The sequence below is a fragment of the Parasteatoda tepidariorum genome, chromosome X1 (genome assembly GCF_043381705.1).
Source record: "Parasteatoda tepidariorum isolate YZ-2023 chromosome X1, CAS_Ptep_4.0, whole genome shotgun sequence".
Lineage (NCBI taxonomy): Eukaryota > Metazoa > Arthropoda > Arachnida > Araneae > Theridiidae > Parasteatoda > Parasteatoda tepidariorum.
In genome coordinates, this window is record NC_092214.1 from 78,875,737 (window position 1) to 78,891,946 (window position 16,210).

The following is a 16,210-nucleotide window of genomic DNA, read 5'->3' on the forward strand; positions in this document are numbered from 1 at the left end:
AAAACAATAATATGAACTTTGCTAGCAATGATATCACAATATGCAAAGTATTTATAAATAATATGGTTGAGTGACGAAATGATTTGTAATACCCTGGGCATTCTGCATATCATTAAAATGAAGAAACAGTAACAAGTTTACATCTTTCTTCTTAATCAACACTTAATGAGTTATACAAAAGGTATGTTACTCAGTGTTTTCGCGAGAACGCGAGAATCTCGCAAATTTTTTTCTTTGCTCGCATTAAAAAATGATTACCGCGAGAAATTCGCGCATTCTATAAATCATTTTCACATAATAATCTTTGTTCTGATTAAATATCATTTTCAGGATATGTAAAGAAAAATTACCAAAAATCTAAGCCACAACACTACTATCTTAAGCACATGAAAGATAGAGGCTGTTTACTGATTAATAGAAGGGAAATGACTATTTTGAAACTTCAGCATTAAAATAATTTTTTGGTAAATGAATAAAAGATTGAAAAAAGCACTGCAGTTTTAAGAAAAATTCATGTTATAAGATTAAAAAACTTTATATTAAAGCAATGTATTAAATAAAGGGCAATACAAAAGATCATAANAAATTTTTTTTAAAGAGTTTTAGTGTTTTTTTAGTTTTTAGAAATCTCACTTAACTTTTTGAAATCTCACCCTGCTTTTGAGAAAGGGTGAGAAATTCTCACCCATTTTTTTTCTATGATGAAAACGCTGGTTACTCCTCTATAAAGATGGCATAACCTTGAACTTTAATAAAGCGTAATACAACTTAAGATCCTGATTAGTCAAACTAAATCCAACAGCTAGCCCCTTGGATCATCTGGACGACCAGTTGCTTAAGAGTTACAGCTAATTGCCCAAACACATCTCGGCAGCAATCGTTCACACCTGTCATTTAGGGTCCATGGTGCACATTTGTCACATTGATGATTTTAGATAGTACCATTTTCTCTGCATACTTTTACTATGCAGGCAGGCGAGTAGTTTACCAATAATGCCCATTTGGACGTCGGAGAAATCGCTTTGTTTCTATACTACACCAATAATTACAATGCTTTTAGATTCCTTATGATATTCCTTATATAAGCTTCCCTGCATTGCGCTGAAAGCTGCTTTCTGTGAATGGTTATTTCTCATTGACGTCGAAAGCCGGTGGTGGTCATATTAATGTGATTGGACTGTGTACATGTGCAAAAGTTCAAATCAGGCTACAATTGATTACTCAGTACTTAACAATAATATCTTAAATATATATTTATTGATTTCATTAAATTGAAATTCAAACACAGTCGAAGTTTTATAAATAGAAGTTTTACAATATATATTCATTAAACTGAAAGTCTTATGATGTCAAAGCTTTATAAATAGAAATTTTAAAATATATAAAATATAATATCACATGTATCAATCTTCCATTGAAGTATTCAATGAAAAAAGAGTTTCTGATGATGATGATGATCCATCTGAATCAAGCTCCTGTTCATTATCAAGCTCAAAAAGAATGTCTTCTACATCACGACCAGAAGCTGAAAAAAGAATTTAATTAAAAATTAATCTAAAAATAAATATCGAAATATGAATGTTTTCTAAGAATGTAGGTAAAAAAAATTTGTTTGTCATCTATGTTTTTTTGTTATCTATGTCATTCCATTCACTGCCTCCTATATTAGTATGTGGAGCAGTCTAACCTCCTACTGCACAGAAAATGGAAGGTGAAGTCTTATGCAATTTGTTTGAGGTCAAGACTGGAAAAATATTTCACTAAGTTACAATTGAAAAATTATCAAGACAATTTTTTTTCTTGAAGACTACAAATGGAAAAAATTATAATCAATGGAATTCTTGATAAGAGAATTCCAGAACTTAAAATAAATACAAGCTTTTTTGCAGATAAAATATTTGTTGATGGTGCAAAGTGATTTTTAAGTTTTAGGGACATGGGTTAGACTTACTTACTTACTTATAACTAATCATAAATTTTGATAGATTTTTTTTAGTTTCTGAATTAATGCTTTCATCATGAAAAATTAAACTATGTATTTTTAATTTAAAATGAAATTTTTCTATCTCCACCAAGAATATTTTATTTTAATAGTCATACTGATCACTCAGAATATGAATGAAACTTGAGTATCCATTAGAATTTTATATATAGCAGTTACCTTCATTATCTCCCTCAATTTCATCCACTTCTTCATCATCTTCTGTTTCTTCCTCGGTATCATCAGATTCTTCATTATCCTAAAATTTAAAACAAAAAGTAAAAGAAAAGCAAATTCAGTTTCTCCATTGAATAACATGAAAGGGTCGAGAGTTAAAAGGATTTACCTCATCACCATCTTCTTTAGAGCGGCCAATTTCATAAAGGCGACATACACAATCCAAGCCTCGAAGAGGAGGATTAAAGGGATCAGTCGCAATCACAGACTGTGATTCGATCGTTGCTACATAACGTTCATTAAAGTCAGCTGACAACTCAAAAACTGGCCGCTTAACATCAACAGTGGCTACAGAAGAAAAAAAATTCTTTTCAGCAACGTAAAACATAAGAAATAAGTAAGCATTTCAAGTAGAGAGTAATTTTTTTTAAAAAAAAAACTTTCTCAATATTAAGTTAACTTCATTATGCACAAAACCTATAATTCTTGGTTTATGAAATTACAAACAAGTGTGAAACATACAACTCATTTTTCATCAGTATCTACAGTTAATTCTTTATACAACTTATATAATTAAAATTTTAATGCAACAGGTATTATTAATTCAGAGGTTAAGCCAGTCGAGGATTTCTAGGATCTGAATTTCTCAGTATAGGACTTTTGATTTTGCTTTAACAGACGTGCCAACCTAGCAAAATTAACATTCAGGAGTTTCCCTAACAAGAATTCAGGAGATTTCAGGAGGGGTAAAAAAAGGTGCATGGTATGCAACATTTAGCAGTTCTAAGGAATTTTAAGTAAAAAATTTATTAAATATAAGAATGCAAGAAATTTTACACACTAATAGAGCAATAATTGTTTAAAAATATTAAATGGAAATAAAATAATTAAACACAGATTTAGCAACACAAAACTATATTAGGTAGATACTCTTTAAATAAATACCATTTCCTTAATAAAACATTATTCAAAAACCCGACACTGTAATAAAAATACACAAAAACTTTTAAAAAATAAACAAATTGAATAAGTATTTTATTTTAAAAAACCAATTCAATACTAATGTCTGTACAATAAAGAACCAATTATCCGGGATGCTCGGGACCATCGCTATCCCGGATGTCTTAATTTCCCGGTTTCCTGGATCGACAAAAAAGTGTCGTTAATCGATGTTTTATCAAACCCAAATTACAAGGAAAAAATGTAAACACATTTTAAAGTAAGAGAAAAAAGAAAAGCACTCCTAAATCTAAAAAGGAAAAAAATTGTAGAAAAATAAAATTTAAAAGAATAAAAAAATTTGCAAGTTTAGACAAGAAAAACAAGTTTAAAAAATAATTACGATTCCTAAATCAACTAATAAACAAAACCAATGATTAAATAACGCAATATATTTCATGGGGGGGGGGGCGAAAATAAAAGGAAAACCTATTAATCTAAATAAAAACAACACTTGAAAATTATCGAACCGAAACGATAGTTAAAAAACGGCACTAGCATAAATATTAAAACCTAGAACAAGGCAAGATCAACGGACTTAAAAAAAAAAAAAAACTAATGAAAAAATTTGGTAATACAAATAATTTTATTGAGTGCAAAATTTATCATGAAAAAGAAAAAAAAAACGTAGTGGAATCAGAAAAACGAAACTGCAATCTGCTTCATAAAATAATTGTATGCTTAAATTAATAAACAATTCTCCTTTTTTTTTTTTTTTATAAAAACGCGATTTTTAATTAAAGCAGGTGTGATTCCACATCAAGAAAAACTTGCGAATGATACCGCACTTCCAAAGAATCAGAATTTATTCAAAAGAAAAACATTTTATTTTTATTAATCGATGTCAAATAGATAAATATATTTTTCTCTTTCATCTTCTGTTCACTGATATGCATGTGCAATGCATTTTCCCCACCCCCTCGTAAATCAAACTAGCAAACGAAATCATCATGCCACTCCTTTGAGTTTAACGACCTAAAAGAGAATAAAGATCTAAAATCTTCAAGGTCGCGGAAGAAATGACGTTTCTCTGGGTAAACGGGGAAAAAAATTCTTCCCTTCCTCACATTTTCCTCTACTCAACTTCAAGGATTAGTCCAGTTTCCGCTTTTTTTTTCATATCGTTTTAGTTCAAAATGGCGGGAGAACCGAGCAAATTTTTTTTCCGGATTATCTGGATACCAGATAAATGGTTCTCTACTGTATGCATGAAAAAAAGAGTTGCAGACTTAGCTCTCCGCAATTAAGTCTTGCTAAAGTCATTGGTACATGATTTGTTGAAATTGATCCATACTTCCGTTTCGACTTAAGACATCCTTGAAATTTTTTTTTTTTAAATATACGAAGACTAAACGAATAATTGATATCACGTTGCTAGTTTACGAGCTTGTTGCCAACCGTGGAAAAATACGCATTAAAAACTATAAAAACAGCAAGATACAATATCAATTCCAACTATCGAGAGTACGAGTTTCCCCACTCCTGAACGGACGTCACTCGATAACGACATGTGACGTCATTGCATTCAACTCCACACGAAAGAAGAGGAAGATTTCACCCGCCCCCAGTGTAAGGGGGCGGGTGAAATAGGAGTGTTTTTAGAGGTAACGTTGAAGAGGGGGGAAAATAAAGCATGTTCAGCTACGCTTCAGGCAGATGGTAGTTTGATAAGAGGGGATGGAATTCAAGCTGAAAGAAAAACTTACCTTCGCACTCGCGGAAAAATTAGGTAATTTTGAGTTTGGCCGTCGATCGCAGTAAAATTCGGGAGTTTTTCAAATCAATTCCGGAGGGCGGGAGAATAACTCAAAATTCGGGAGACTCCCGCAAAATGCGGGAGAGTTGGCACGTCTGGCTTTAATAACTAAAAAATTAAATATTTTAAAGTTTATGAGCAGAAAAAGTATAAAAACATTCAGAATTTATAATTTTAAAGCAGCCTGTACTGAGGAGCAGTAAAGATTAGCTTAGGCTGACTTTTTGAGGTCCACATTTAAATACCTAAAGAAAAGTATATACATTAAGTTATAGTTCATGCACCTATGAGAACAGCATCTTTTCTTTTTACAATCTCACAGACCAGGATCAAATACTTCAGAGTTGTATAATATTCATAATTCATCTTCACATGTCATTCATAACTGCTTTTAGTTCTTAACATTAAACTTTTGATTCAACCATATTTTTATTAATCACCTCATTGTTTGATTTTTCTATAAAGAATCAAGGATTGTATGAAAATGTGTTTCTTTTGAAGGAAGCTTGAGGTAGGTAAGTACTTTATTTACATTGCACTAGAGATGTAAAATAGACTATGATTTGGGAAACCTCCCTGAAGATGATGTAAAGACATACCATCACAATTTCAATTCTTTATAGAGAAAGTTTAAAAAAAAGGAGAAAGTTTTAAAAAGAACTTATTGCAAAATGTCTTCTTTCTTCAACAAAATAATTAATAAATTTTCAAAACACAACCACTGCTTCAAAACCTCTCTAAACTTAAAAAAATATCAACCTGAATTGATGAAACAATTATAAATTTACTATAACTCAAACATATGAAAGTTTTCATAACCTTTTTGTCATTAATATCATGTTAATTATTCACAAGAACTATATTTTTACTCATTATGACAAAATTTTTTAAAGAGATGATTAACTCTAGCAGCTTAAAAATAAATTAATTATCCTTAAACAATATAAGTCAGCTAAAGGCTCTGAAGTGAAAAATGTTTCTTAAAGAGTTGAAAACAAAAACTAAATGTAAGAATTTACATAAGTTACATTAGATTTGTGTTACCCCAAATTGAGTGTATGACTAATAATAAAACAAGATTTCAGGGGATTTAACATAAAAATTCATTTTACTTATAGAAAATAAAAAATTAGAGTGCGAGAAAATGAGTTATCAGTATTAGCACGGAGGGGGGGGGGATTTCCTTTCATTCACTTGAACTTTCAAAAAACTTTTACATTTTAATTCAAAAGATAATAATTGTCAGAAATAAAAACAGGGACATATTGGCTATAAGTAAGCTAAATTACACAGCTCCTAATCAGTGAAATAGCAAAGTTACATATGAACATAATCAATAAAATTCTTCTCTCTTAATGTGGTCAATAGAAGAAATGAAGCTACTAATAGTTCGGCATTAATATTACAACTTATTTTCTTTTGACAACCAATTTTGTATTAAAAAGGCATATTCTTTTCTCTCAATGAATAAATCAAAACTAATTTTATATTGAGTTAAAAAAAATTCTTATTTTGTTGTCTGTCAGTCTCTCACCTCAAACATTTTAAAATCTGATAATACTTAGGAGGGCAATATAGTTTTTGCCTCTGTCTTTCTAAAACTTCAACTAATGTAGAGCTTCATAACAAAAACCTTCTTCAGTGGATTTTTTCCTATTTATTCATTCAACCTAGTGTTCATTCTTTTAAATTTAACATTTTTAATAATATGAGACGTTTTATAAATTTCTGAATGAAAACATCTTTACCAGAGGTCAGTTTCTTTGACGCCATCAAGGATGCTTTGGATAACCTTTCTTTCAAAAACTGCAAAATTACATTTTCCATTTTTAGCTTCAGACCAAGTTTTGGAGCCATACAAAAGGACTGACATAACGAGTTTTATAGATTTGAAGCTTTACATATTTAGAGAAAAAACTAGACCAGAATCCGGAATGAAGTTCGAAGAATGTTTAGTAGGCTAGTGAAATAAGATTTTTGGATTATTTTTCATTGTTGCTTATTGAAACAAAGATTCTCTTCAGTCTAATACAGACTGGGACAGTTTCAGCACTGAAAAAGTGTAATAGAAACCATGTGCTTACAGGGGCTAATTCAGAATTTTTTTTAATAGAGACCAGGTGTTTACAGGTGCTAATTCAGGATTTTTAACTTAATACCCATTTTTGACAAAAATATAAAGGCAATTTTAGTTTTGTGAAAAATTTTAGCACATCATAATTTTCAGTGAGAAAATGTCTTCAAAAGATCAAATAATAATAATTTTGAAGTAATTATTTGCCTATACTTATTACTATAACAAGACACTATTTACAATTATATCTATATACAGTCAAACCTCGCTATAGTGAACCTTCATGGGACCGAAATTTTGGTTCACTGGACTTTCCTACATCCATTCCGCAAGCAATTTTAACTAATGGTTCCAAACTTCCCCCTTTTATTACACATTATTTAAAAAAATAATCAATAAAATGAAATACAAAAATGACTGAAAAATAATATATAGTAACAACACAAATGTGCTAACTTTTATTTTTAATTACTCTTCGTCTTGCATACCAAAAAAAAAAAATTAGTAATTCTTTTGCTGATGAGCAATCCTCAACATCAGATATGGAAACACTTCCCGAAACTCCGATAATTGTTCCTGAATTTTGTTATTCCGCTTTTCAAACCTGTCTAACAAGCCATTCGAGCACATAAAATTAGTTTCACTAAATCGCTTAGCAAATTCATTCACTGGCTTAGACTTGAAGCATTTGTCCAGATAATGGGAGATTGCGGCTTCTTTGAATGCTGAACCAATTCGATAATGCTATTCAATAATGAAGCAAACAAGAAAAAATGCTTGTTGCTAAAATCCATGCTATAGATGGTTTTAAAAATCGGTATGTGCATTTATTTTGCAGCAGAAATTTCAAAATTATTACAAAAAAAAAATGAAGAAAATAAATCAGTCGAAGACAGAACGAAGTTCATAATATCCAGCTTTCTCTCGTTTTTTGGTTCACTATATACAAAAAAATAACATTATACGTGTGTAGCAAGGCACAGGGGCGAACATTTTGTTCACTATATCCGGTAGTTCACTATAAACCGTGTTCACTATATTGTATTGGCTGTATACTTACATTTAATTCAAATTTACATTACTTTACAATACTTATCTTGATTGCCTCTTTCTACAGTTAAAAAGTGTAATAATATACAAATTATTTCCCAGCATATGATTATAAATTAATATAAAATAGTTAATGTAGGTAGAAAATGGTTTTAAAATTTTCTAAATGGTTTTCTAATGGATATGCAGAATTTTTTAATTTTAACATTACCTCACAATATTCATCTTGACCATACTTTTTTACACTTAAAAAGTTTAATAATATACAAATTATTTCCAGCATATGATTATAAATTAATATAAAGTGCTTCGTGTAGGCTTAGTAGGGTCTACTTGATCATCTGACAACTTTGCAGAGTCAATAAATATATATTTTATGATTTTGTAGAAAACTCCCCTATTTCAAACATACTAAATTCATTCTGAGAAACACTCTTTTTAAAGAAGCTGTTGATATGGGCCCCANTGGCCCAGATTTCACTTTATTAACGGAACCGATACGGCGATGAAAAGCCCGCCGTAATGGCACTTTAGGTGTGCCGACATTGTCCCTTCACTAGCCCAAAAGTCGTGTGCTTGTTGGGGCAGTACGAGGATAAATAATTTCATCAGTTTTAGGAATTCATCCCAGATAGTGCTCTTTCTTTCCACGATATGTGATAATTAAATCGTATGAATACGAATCGCAATGTGTGATTTTTAAATTGCGAGAAGTGTCATAATGTATTACTTCCATTATTTTTAACAAATAAAAGTTTTACATTATACAAATTATTTCCCAGCATATAATCATAAATTAATATAAAGTAGTCCATGTAGGCTTAGTACGGTCTACTTGATCATCTGACTGCTTTGCAGAATCAATAAATGAAAATTTTATGATTTTGTAGAAAAACTGCTCCTCAATTTCAAACATACCAAACTCAATCTGGGAAACAAATCTTTTTACAGAAGCTGTTGACATGGGCAGTACTAGGATAAATAATTTTATTAGTGTTAGGAATTCATCCCAGATAGTGCTCTTTTTTTCCACATTATGTGATAATTAAATGGTGCGAATACGAATCGCAAAGTGTGATTTTTAAATTGCGAAGAGAGTCACAATGTTATTTTTAACTCTTGTGAATATGAATCGTGACCTATTTTTAAATCTCTTAAATATGGAATGAGACGATTTTTAGATCATGTGAATATGAAACACAATGAGTGATTTTTAAATTCTGAAAAAATTCAACTTGCGCTAGCACATGGAACTTAAGAAATATGCACATGTATTCAATTATTTTTCTGCAAAAAGGCCATGCATTTAATAAAAAGTTACACTTCCTGTCTTTTTAAAATTCTTTCTGGGAAGTTGTCAATCTTGCAAGGAAAATTATGATTTTTGTGAAAGTACTGATTTTACAGCAAAGATTTTTGTGAAGGTATTGTGTTTGCTAGGTTAATTACTGGAAAAGTATCAATAAACGGTAGAAAATCCACCTGTTTTAGGTCCTGGATTAGTTTAAAAAATAATGCTGTTTTATAGAAATAATTTCTCACTAAGTTTATAGATTTCAAAAATAACATTTCAATCCACCATTTAAGACTTTATGTAAGATGTGTTCTGAACAGTCCAGTTTTCTCTATAAATGGAATGAATACAATTTCAAGTAGTGCATGTCCTTTGAGTTTAATGAACTCAAGATAGTCGTAATTTTATAATGTAAAAATGCCACAGTGTACAAAAATTCCTTTTTTTTTTGTATTAATCAATTAAAATATTGTTAGAACTTAGCAGCCATGTTATTCAAATATATGCTAATTTATTAAATGAGCTCTTATTAAAACATAAAACAACTAAAAATAGCAATTTTAAGATTTTATGTTTAAAGTCAAACCTTAATATTTCAAACTTGAAAATGGAGACAAAATATTCAAAAAATCAAATAAATCATTATGATCAAAAATCACAAGTTATCAACATAAGAATAAAGAAAAAACACCTTCATACAAATCTTTTTAGAAAGCAGCTCATTTTACACAAGCATTACGCACAAGAAAATACAATTAAAAAAGATTTCACTGCTATTTAACGAAAAAAAAATTTAATCCACCCTCTGACAGAATCAGAACTGGAAAAATGTATGTGTTATAGAGACTGGAAAGTTTATGTGTTATAGTTTATGTGATTGTAATGCCCATTGGAAAAATCTCTGGATTAAAAGCTAAAAAATGCATACTTTTATCATTGAACACCACAGCAAAGATCCAACCATATGACCAAGGGATAATACAATACATGAAAACGAATTATTGAAAAGAAAATTATTAGCTATTATGACAAGAAAACAGAATTTTTGATCAAGTTCTTGGAAGCTATGACTTTGCTTAGAAAAGCACGAAAAAATATTTCTGCAAACACAATCAATAACTGTTTAAAACAGGGTGGATTCAGCACAATTGTTACAGAAAATGTTACACAATCAAATGAGGAGTCTTCTTTAATGTTATGAAAAAAGGAGGGCACATGAATGAAAATAATTTTCATGCTTTTGTAATGTTGATGAAAATCATCATACTGCTGATGCTATTTCTGAAGAAGGCATAATTGCATATATTTCTGAAAAAAATAATTAAACTTCAGACGAAGAAGAAAATGAAGAAGTTCTTTGACCTACTATTTTAATGGCTGATGCTGCTGAATAAAAACTTCAGAAAATTTACTCTCTCAACAAGAAAACATTGTGCCTTTTTTTAAAAAGCATTTTGCTAACGAGGGTAAGCATCTTCTGGTATAAATTGCTTAGAAGAGAATCGGCACTTCTGGAATATATGTGAAAATAAAAAAAGAAACAAAAATCAATTACAGTCTATTTCAGATCGAAATAAAATATATAATTTCCATAAAATAGTGGAAAAATTAGTAAACATTTCTAGGCTTATTTTAATTTGTTTAGTACATAATAGTGTTGTTTTCATACATTTACGAAGTACATCATATGCATTGTTAATGAATAAATTGCTTTCATGAAGGTCAAACAAAATAGAATCTGGTTAAAATGAAATAATTATGATAGACTCAACCGATTTTATGTTAATGAGGTTCACCAGCATGACAAAAATATAAAATACTTTGTTGATCAGAAAAAAGTGTCAATCAAATAAATATCAAAATTAATTTACACATTAATTGATTTCTTACCAATACTGCTGTAATCTGAAGCATCAAACGTGTAAAAACAATTTGTCCTCTCATCTGGTGCATCTTTATAGCAAAATACTACAAAAGTAAAAATTTTTGGTAAAATAAAATTCCTTTTTCAACAAAAATGTTTTTCCTATTTAATAAAGAAATTTGAAACACACAGTCAAATTAGCATATCTAGAAATTTTTTGTTCAGTGTGCTATGTTTAAATTAAGAATTTATATGCCCTGTCTAAATAATATACTGTAGACTCTCTAATATCTGTACAGCTTGAGACAAGAGACTTTGTAAATTTTAGATTTTTCTTTTAATTACTTAAAACTTTTTTTCTTAATTTATATCCAAATGTATTAAAATGTTAACACATGACAGAAATATATAATTTAAAAAGCAATTAAAATCCAGATTTTTTTCTTGTCAATTTGTGAACAATCATACTTTTTGCTCCAAAATAAATGAAAAAAAAAATCTACCTTATCATTACATAATTGATTCAATTTTAGATTGTTGTTGTTGTTGATTCAATTTTAGAATTTATATTCAAAATTATGATTTTAGTTTTAAATCAAATTCCTTTTTCAGAGAAATGAAGAAAAAATTTAAACAAAGCACACTAAGAAAATCATAAAAGTAATAGTTAACATATGATAAAAAAAATTTATTTTAATGCAACAATGGGAAAAAAGAATAAATTTGACTTTCACTTTCTTACTCTAATAGTCACTGACACTTTCTAGAGGGGAAAAAAATAAAATACAAGAAATTATGAATATTAAGCAAAAAGGAATTCCTAAAGAATATTTTTCACTGAATCTTTGTCAAGCATTTCTTTAAAAAATTGAAACTCATGAAGAAAATATTAAAAATTATGAATTAATTACTTTTGCATCTTGCCTTTCCAGCAAAGTCAAAAACCATACAAATATGTTTTTTTTTATACCTATTTAGAGGGAAAATAATATTTAAAAATGAGATGAATAAGTTTTTAATAACAAAAATTATTTTTTGAAAACAGCAATTGGCAGTAGTTTATTTACTCTCTTAAATTACTGCAGAGTTAATAGAATTCAAAAATTTAGGACTGTTTTATGGAAAAAGAATTAGTGTGTTTAGTATCAAAAGAAATTAAACCCTTAACTGTTTTGCAACCATGGAAAATTATAATATAAAATTCCTTGCCATGCACAGTTAATATCTAAGTTTAATAAAATAATGGCAATTTCCTTTATATTAATACGTGCATACTCCTTTTCTAAGAAAATTGTATCAGCAAGTCACATTTTTTCCTATCACTGGTCTTGCTCTTTTATTAAATACAAGCACTCACAATAAAATATGAAGAATTTTAGAAAATCAACATCTAATTTTCTGTACACATGTAGAGTAAACCAACCAGTGAAGGAACACTACCCAGTAAAGGAACATTTCATATATATTGATTAAAAATAAGAATTTGAAAGCTTTTCTTCAGATTGATTGGTAACAATAGCCTACTGCCAAACAATAGGAAGTCATCTAGCAATGTTTTGGATTACCTGGTCATATAGACTTCTCTTGAAAAATTTTTGAATTTGTTATTATTTCTGCAACACCTTGTTTCTTTGAAAAAAATTATAAGGTGAGTGTTTGTATTTATATGTTTGAAGTGGAATTAATTGCATGTAATAGTTTTATTTTTCTCACTGTGAAAAAGAGAATTCAAAATATAGTTATTGAAGTTACGTTTTATTTTTTTCAGCATCATAGCATAATCAAGTACTGAGATAAGGGGGTGTTTATTCACTGGATCACCAAACGATGAAAAACCAGTGAAGGAACAAGTGTTCCTTTACTGGTTTTTTTCTAAGTTAACGAAAATGAAAGAAAAACTTTAATTTTCTTGTATCTTTAGTGATGTTTTGCATCAAAAGTATGTTAAAAATACAAAAAACAACTTCCAACCAGTGGAGGAACAGGCACGTTCCTTAACTGGGCATAGATTTCCCAGTGAATGAACAGTATGTGTTAACCAGTTTCTGCCCAGGGTCATAGTTATAGGGACAGTTCATTTTCACCATTATAAATAAAGCTATTCAACGTTTCGCCTCTTTTTCTACCCCCTGAAGAGTAATGGCTTCTCCCTACTTATTTAAACCGGTTTGGAAGCATTTTTCAGCCAGCTGCAGACACGTAAACTGCGCCATTTTCGTGATTTTTTCTTGCTGAATATCATTGTAATCATACAAAAAGGTTTTAAAGGTAAGTTTAAATATTTTTTCAGAATTTATATTTCAGATATTCTATTAACAGATATCTGAATTGTTTTAAAATTATTTTTACTTTTATTAGTCAAAATAACAAATTTAAACTACTGTCCTAAAAATAGGACGCTGGACGGATTTATTAAATTTTCTGATATTTATTTTATTTCATAGGTGCTCAAGATGTAGCGGAAAAAAGTTTTTAAAACTGCCGAAGAAGCTGTAGAATATCTATTTTCAGAGGAATTAGAGTCCGAAATTATTGCTTTGCCACCTGAAGTAAATGAATTAACAGATGAAGGTTTTGATAACACTGAAACTCTTGACCTATCTGAAAGAGACGTTGTAGGTAGTATTGAAATTTCTGTAACTTATGAAAACTATGATGATCATAGAGAGAAAGATTTATCAAACAAAAGTAAAAAGAGAAGTTGCTCGGAATTAGGATCAAATACACGTAAGAAAGGTAAAAAAGAGTTAATAGCAGATTGGAAAAAAGTTCCACCAAATAATACTTTTTCTGATAAAAGTAATGCCTCAAAAATAAACTATGAAAAAGCTGTAAGCAATTTAGAGCAGTGTTCCGGACAGGTACCGGTCCGTGGATCAAATGATACCGGGCAGCCCATTTCATTGAAACTGAATTTAAATTCCTANAAAAAAAAAAAAAAAAAAAAAAAAAAAAAAAAAAAAAAAAAAAAAAAAAAAACGACTTCCGAAGGTAGTGACGTAAATTTTTTAATGTTTAAAAGAACCAAAAAAAAAAAACACCGCAACTATTTTCTTTTTCAATTAGTTTTAATTTTAAAAAAATTAATCATTATAACTGTAAATATCATAAATAAAACATGAAAGCTAGGCGCGGAATATACATTGGAACTAACGAAGAACTTCGTCTTCTCTCTCGATCGTGACTCATTGACTTAACGTTCTAGGAAGTTAAAATGTTAAATCACTTTATATTTATTTTTTGGTGTAACTCTATTTAATTCAGAAGGCATGTTTAAATATAATTGAATTAAAATTAATAAATCAAAATAACCCAAAATATAAACAATCAACGTCCCCCCCCCCAGCAGGCCGTGGCAAAAATATCAAACATTGACAGGTCCGCGGAGATAAAAAGGTTGGGAAACACTGCTTTAGAGGGTATATCACCCGTAGAAGTTTTTGAAGAATTTTTGTCTCCAACATATTTGGAGCATATTTTAACAGAAACAGAAAAATACGCCAAACAATGGAAAAACAAACCAGATTTTTCCTTAACAACTGAAGAATAAAAAACATTTATCGGTTATTTGATTTTCTCTGGATATCATGCACTATCAAGTGAACGTGACTATTGGTCAGATGAAGAAGATTTAATGGTTCCTATAGCAAAAAACTCAATAACTAAAAACAGATACTTAGAAATAAAATCTATGATGCATTTTGCTGATAGTAATGAAGCTAAGTCCCAAACAAATGACCGAGCTTTTAAATTTCGAAAATTAATTATTGAAATGAACGCAAATTTTCAGAAATGGGGAAGCATCTACAAGCATCTATCTGTTGATGAAATGATAATTCGATGTTACAGTCATCATTACTTCAAGCAATACATTAAAGGTAAACCCATAAGGTTTGGGTATAAGATGTGGGCATTATGTGGGAACAATGCAGGGGTCTGTCTAGGTTTTTCTGAGAGGTACCTATTTTGTGAAAATTTAGACATAATTTGGGAAAAATTAAAAATTATATTTAAAAATCAACAAAAAAATATGGATTTATCGTTTCCTAAGGGATACAAAATTAAAATTTTAAGAAAAAGTATTTTGTGAAACTACCGTTTTTCCTAAAGTTGAATTTGTGAAACTACCGTTTTTCCTAAATTTGAATGTGTGAAGGTACCGCTAAATGGTAGTAAATTCCGCCTGGACAGCCCCTGAAATGGTTACTGCTTATAATTTTGATTTGTATTGTGGCAAGGAAGTTGTCGATGCTGCTTCTACAGTGGTTCTTTCAAAAGAGCCTTTGGGAACTCAAGTTGTAAAAAAAATGCTTCAACCAGTCACTGATCCCAATACATACCGTCCAACTGCTACGGAATTTCCGTAGTTTCAGAAATCTTCTTTTCAGACGGTAGCAAAATTAATGTCCTAATATTTAAAAAAAATTTATTTTAGCGTAACTTGTCCACTATTACTTATAAAAGTGCAGGCCATATGGCTAGATTCTTAAGTTCTGATAAAAGTTTTATGAGAGATCCATCTGCTTTAAAAATTTCTACTTTGGTTCGCTACCACTAGAAAGAATTATTTTCAAAATCCTCATAAGTTGGAGGGTATGCCAATAGTCATATAGTATATTTTGATAATTTTTTTCTTCTAATTCTTATAATTCGTTAGTTGATCTAAGAAAGAGTGGATTTCGAGCAACAGGAACAATAAGAAGTGACAGAATTGAGCATTGTCCCCTTGAAATTGATTCTACTTTCAAAAAGACTAGCTGTGGTTCACATGATTTCTACTTTGATGTGAAAAATAAAATTACTGCGGTAAAATGGATTGATAACAAATGCGTTACACTTGCGACAAATTTTGACATAATTGAGCCACTAACATCTGTTTCAAGGCGTGAAAAAAATAAAATCGAGAAGACATGCCTAGTAAACAATTATAACAAAAACATGGGTGTAGATTCTCATGATTGGCTCTTAGAGAAACATATCATAAAAATCCGTGGAAAAAGTGGTATTGAAAAATG

General features: G+C 29.7%; 1 protein-coding gene across 2 annotated transcripts in view; it reads right to left on the reverse strand.

Annotated features, from left to right (window-relative positions):
• Nucleotides 1-1,228: 1,228 nt before the first annotated feature.
• The window catches only part of LOC107446987 (LisH and WD40 domain-containing protein mahjong), a 132,760-nt gene continuing 117,778 nt past the window's right edge, over nt 1,229-16,210 (reverse strand). For both annotated transcript variants that reach the window (XM_071187596.1, XM_043049305.2), the window contains 4 exons: nt 11,222-11,299; nt 2,328-2,506; nt 2,162-2,240; nt 1,229-1,525 (listed from right to left, as the gene is read on the reverse strand). In XM_071187596.1, the coding sequence (XP_071043697.1) occupies nt 1,404-1,525; nt 2,162-2,240; nt 2,328-2,506; nt 11,222-11,299 (458 nt within the window). In that variant the 3' untranslated portion in view covers nt 1,229-1,403. The remainder of the gene's footprint in view (nt 1,526-2,161; nt 2,241-2,327; nt 2,507-11,221; nt 11,300-16,210) is intronic.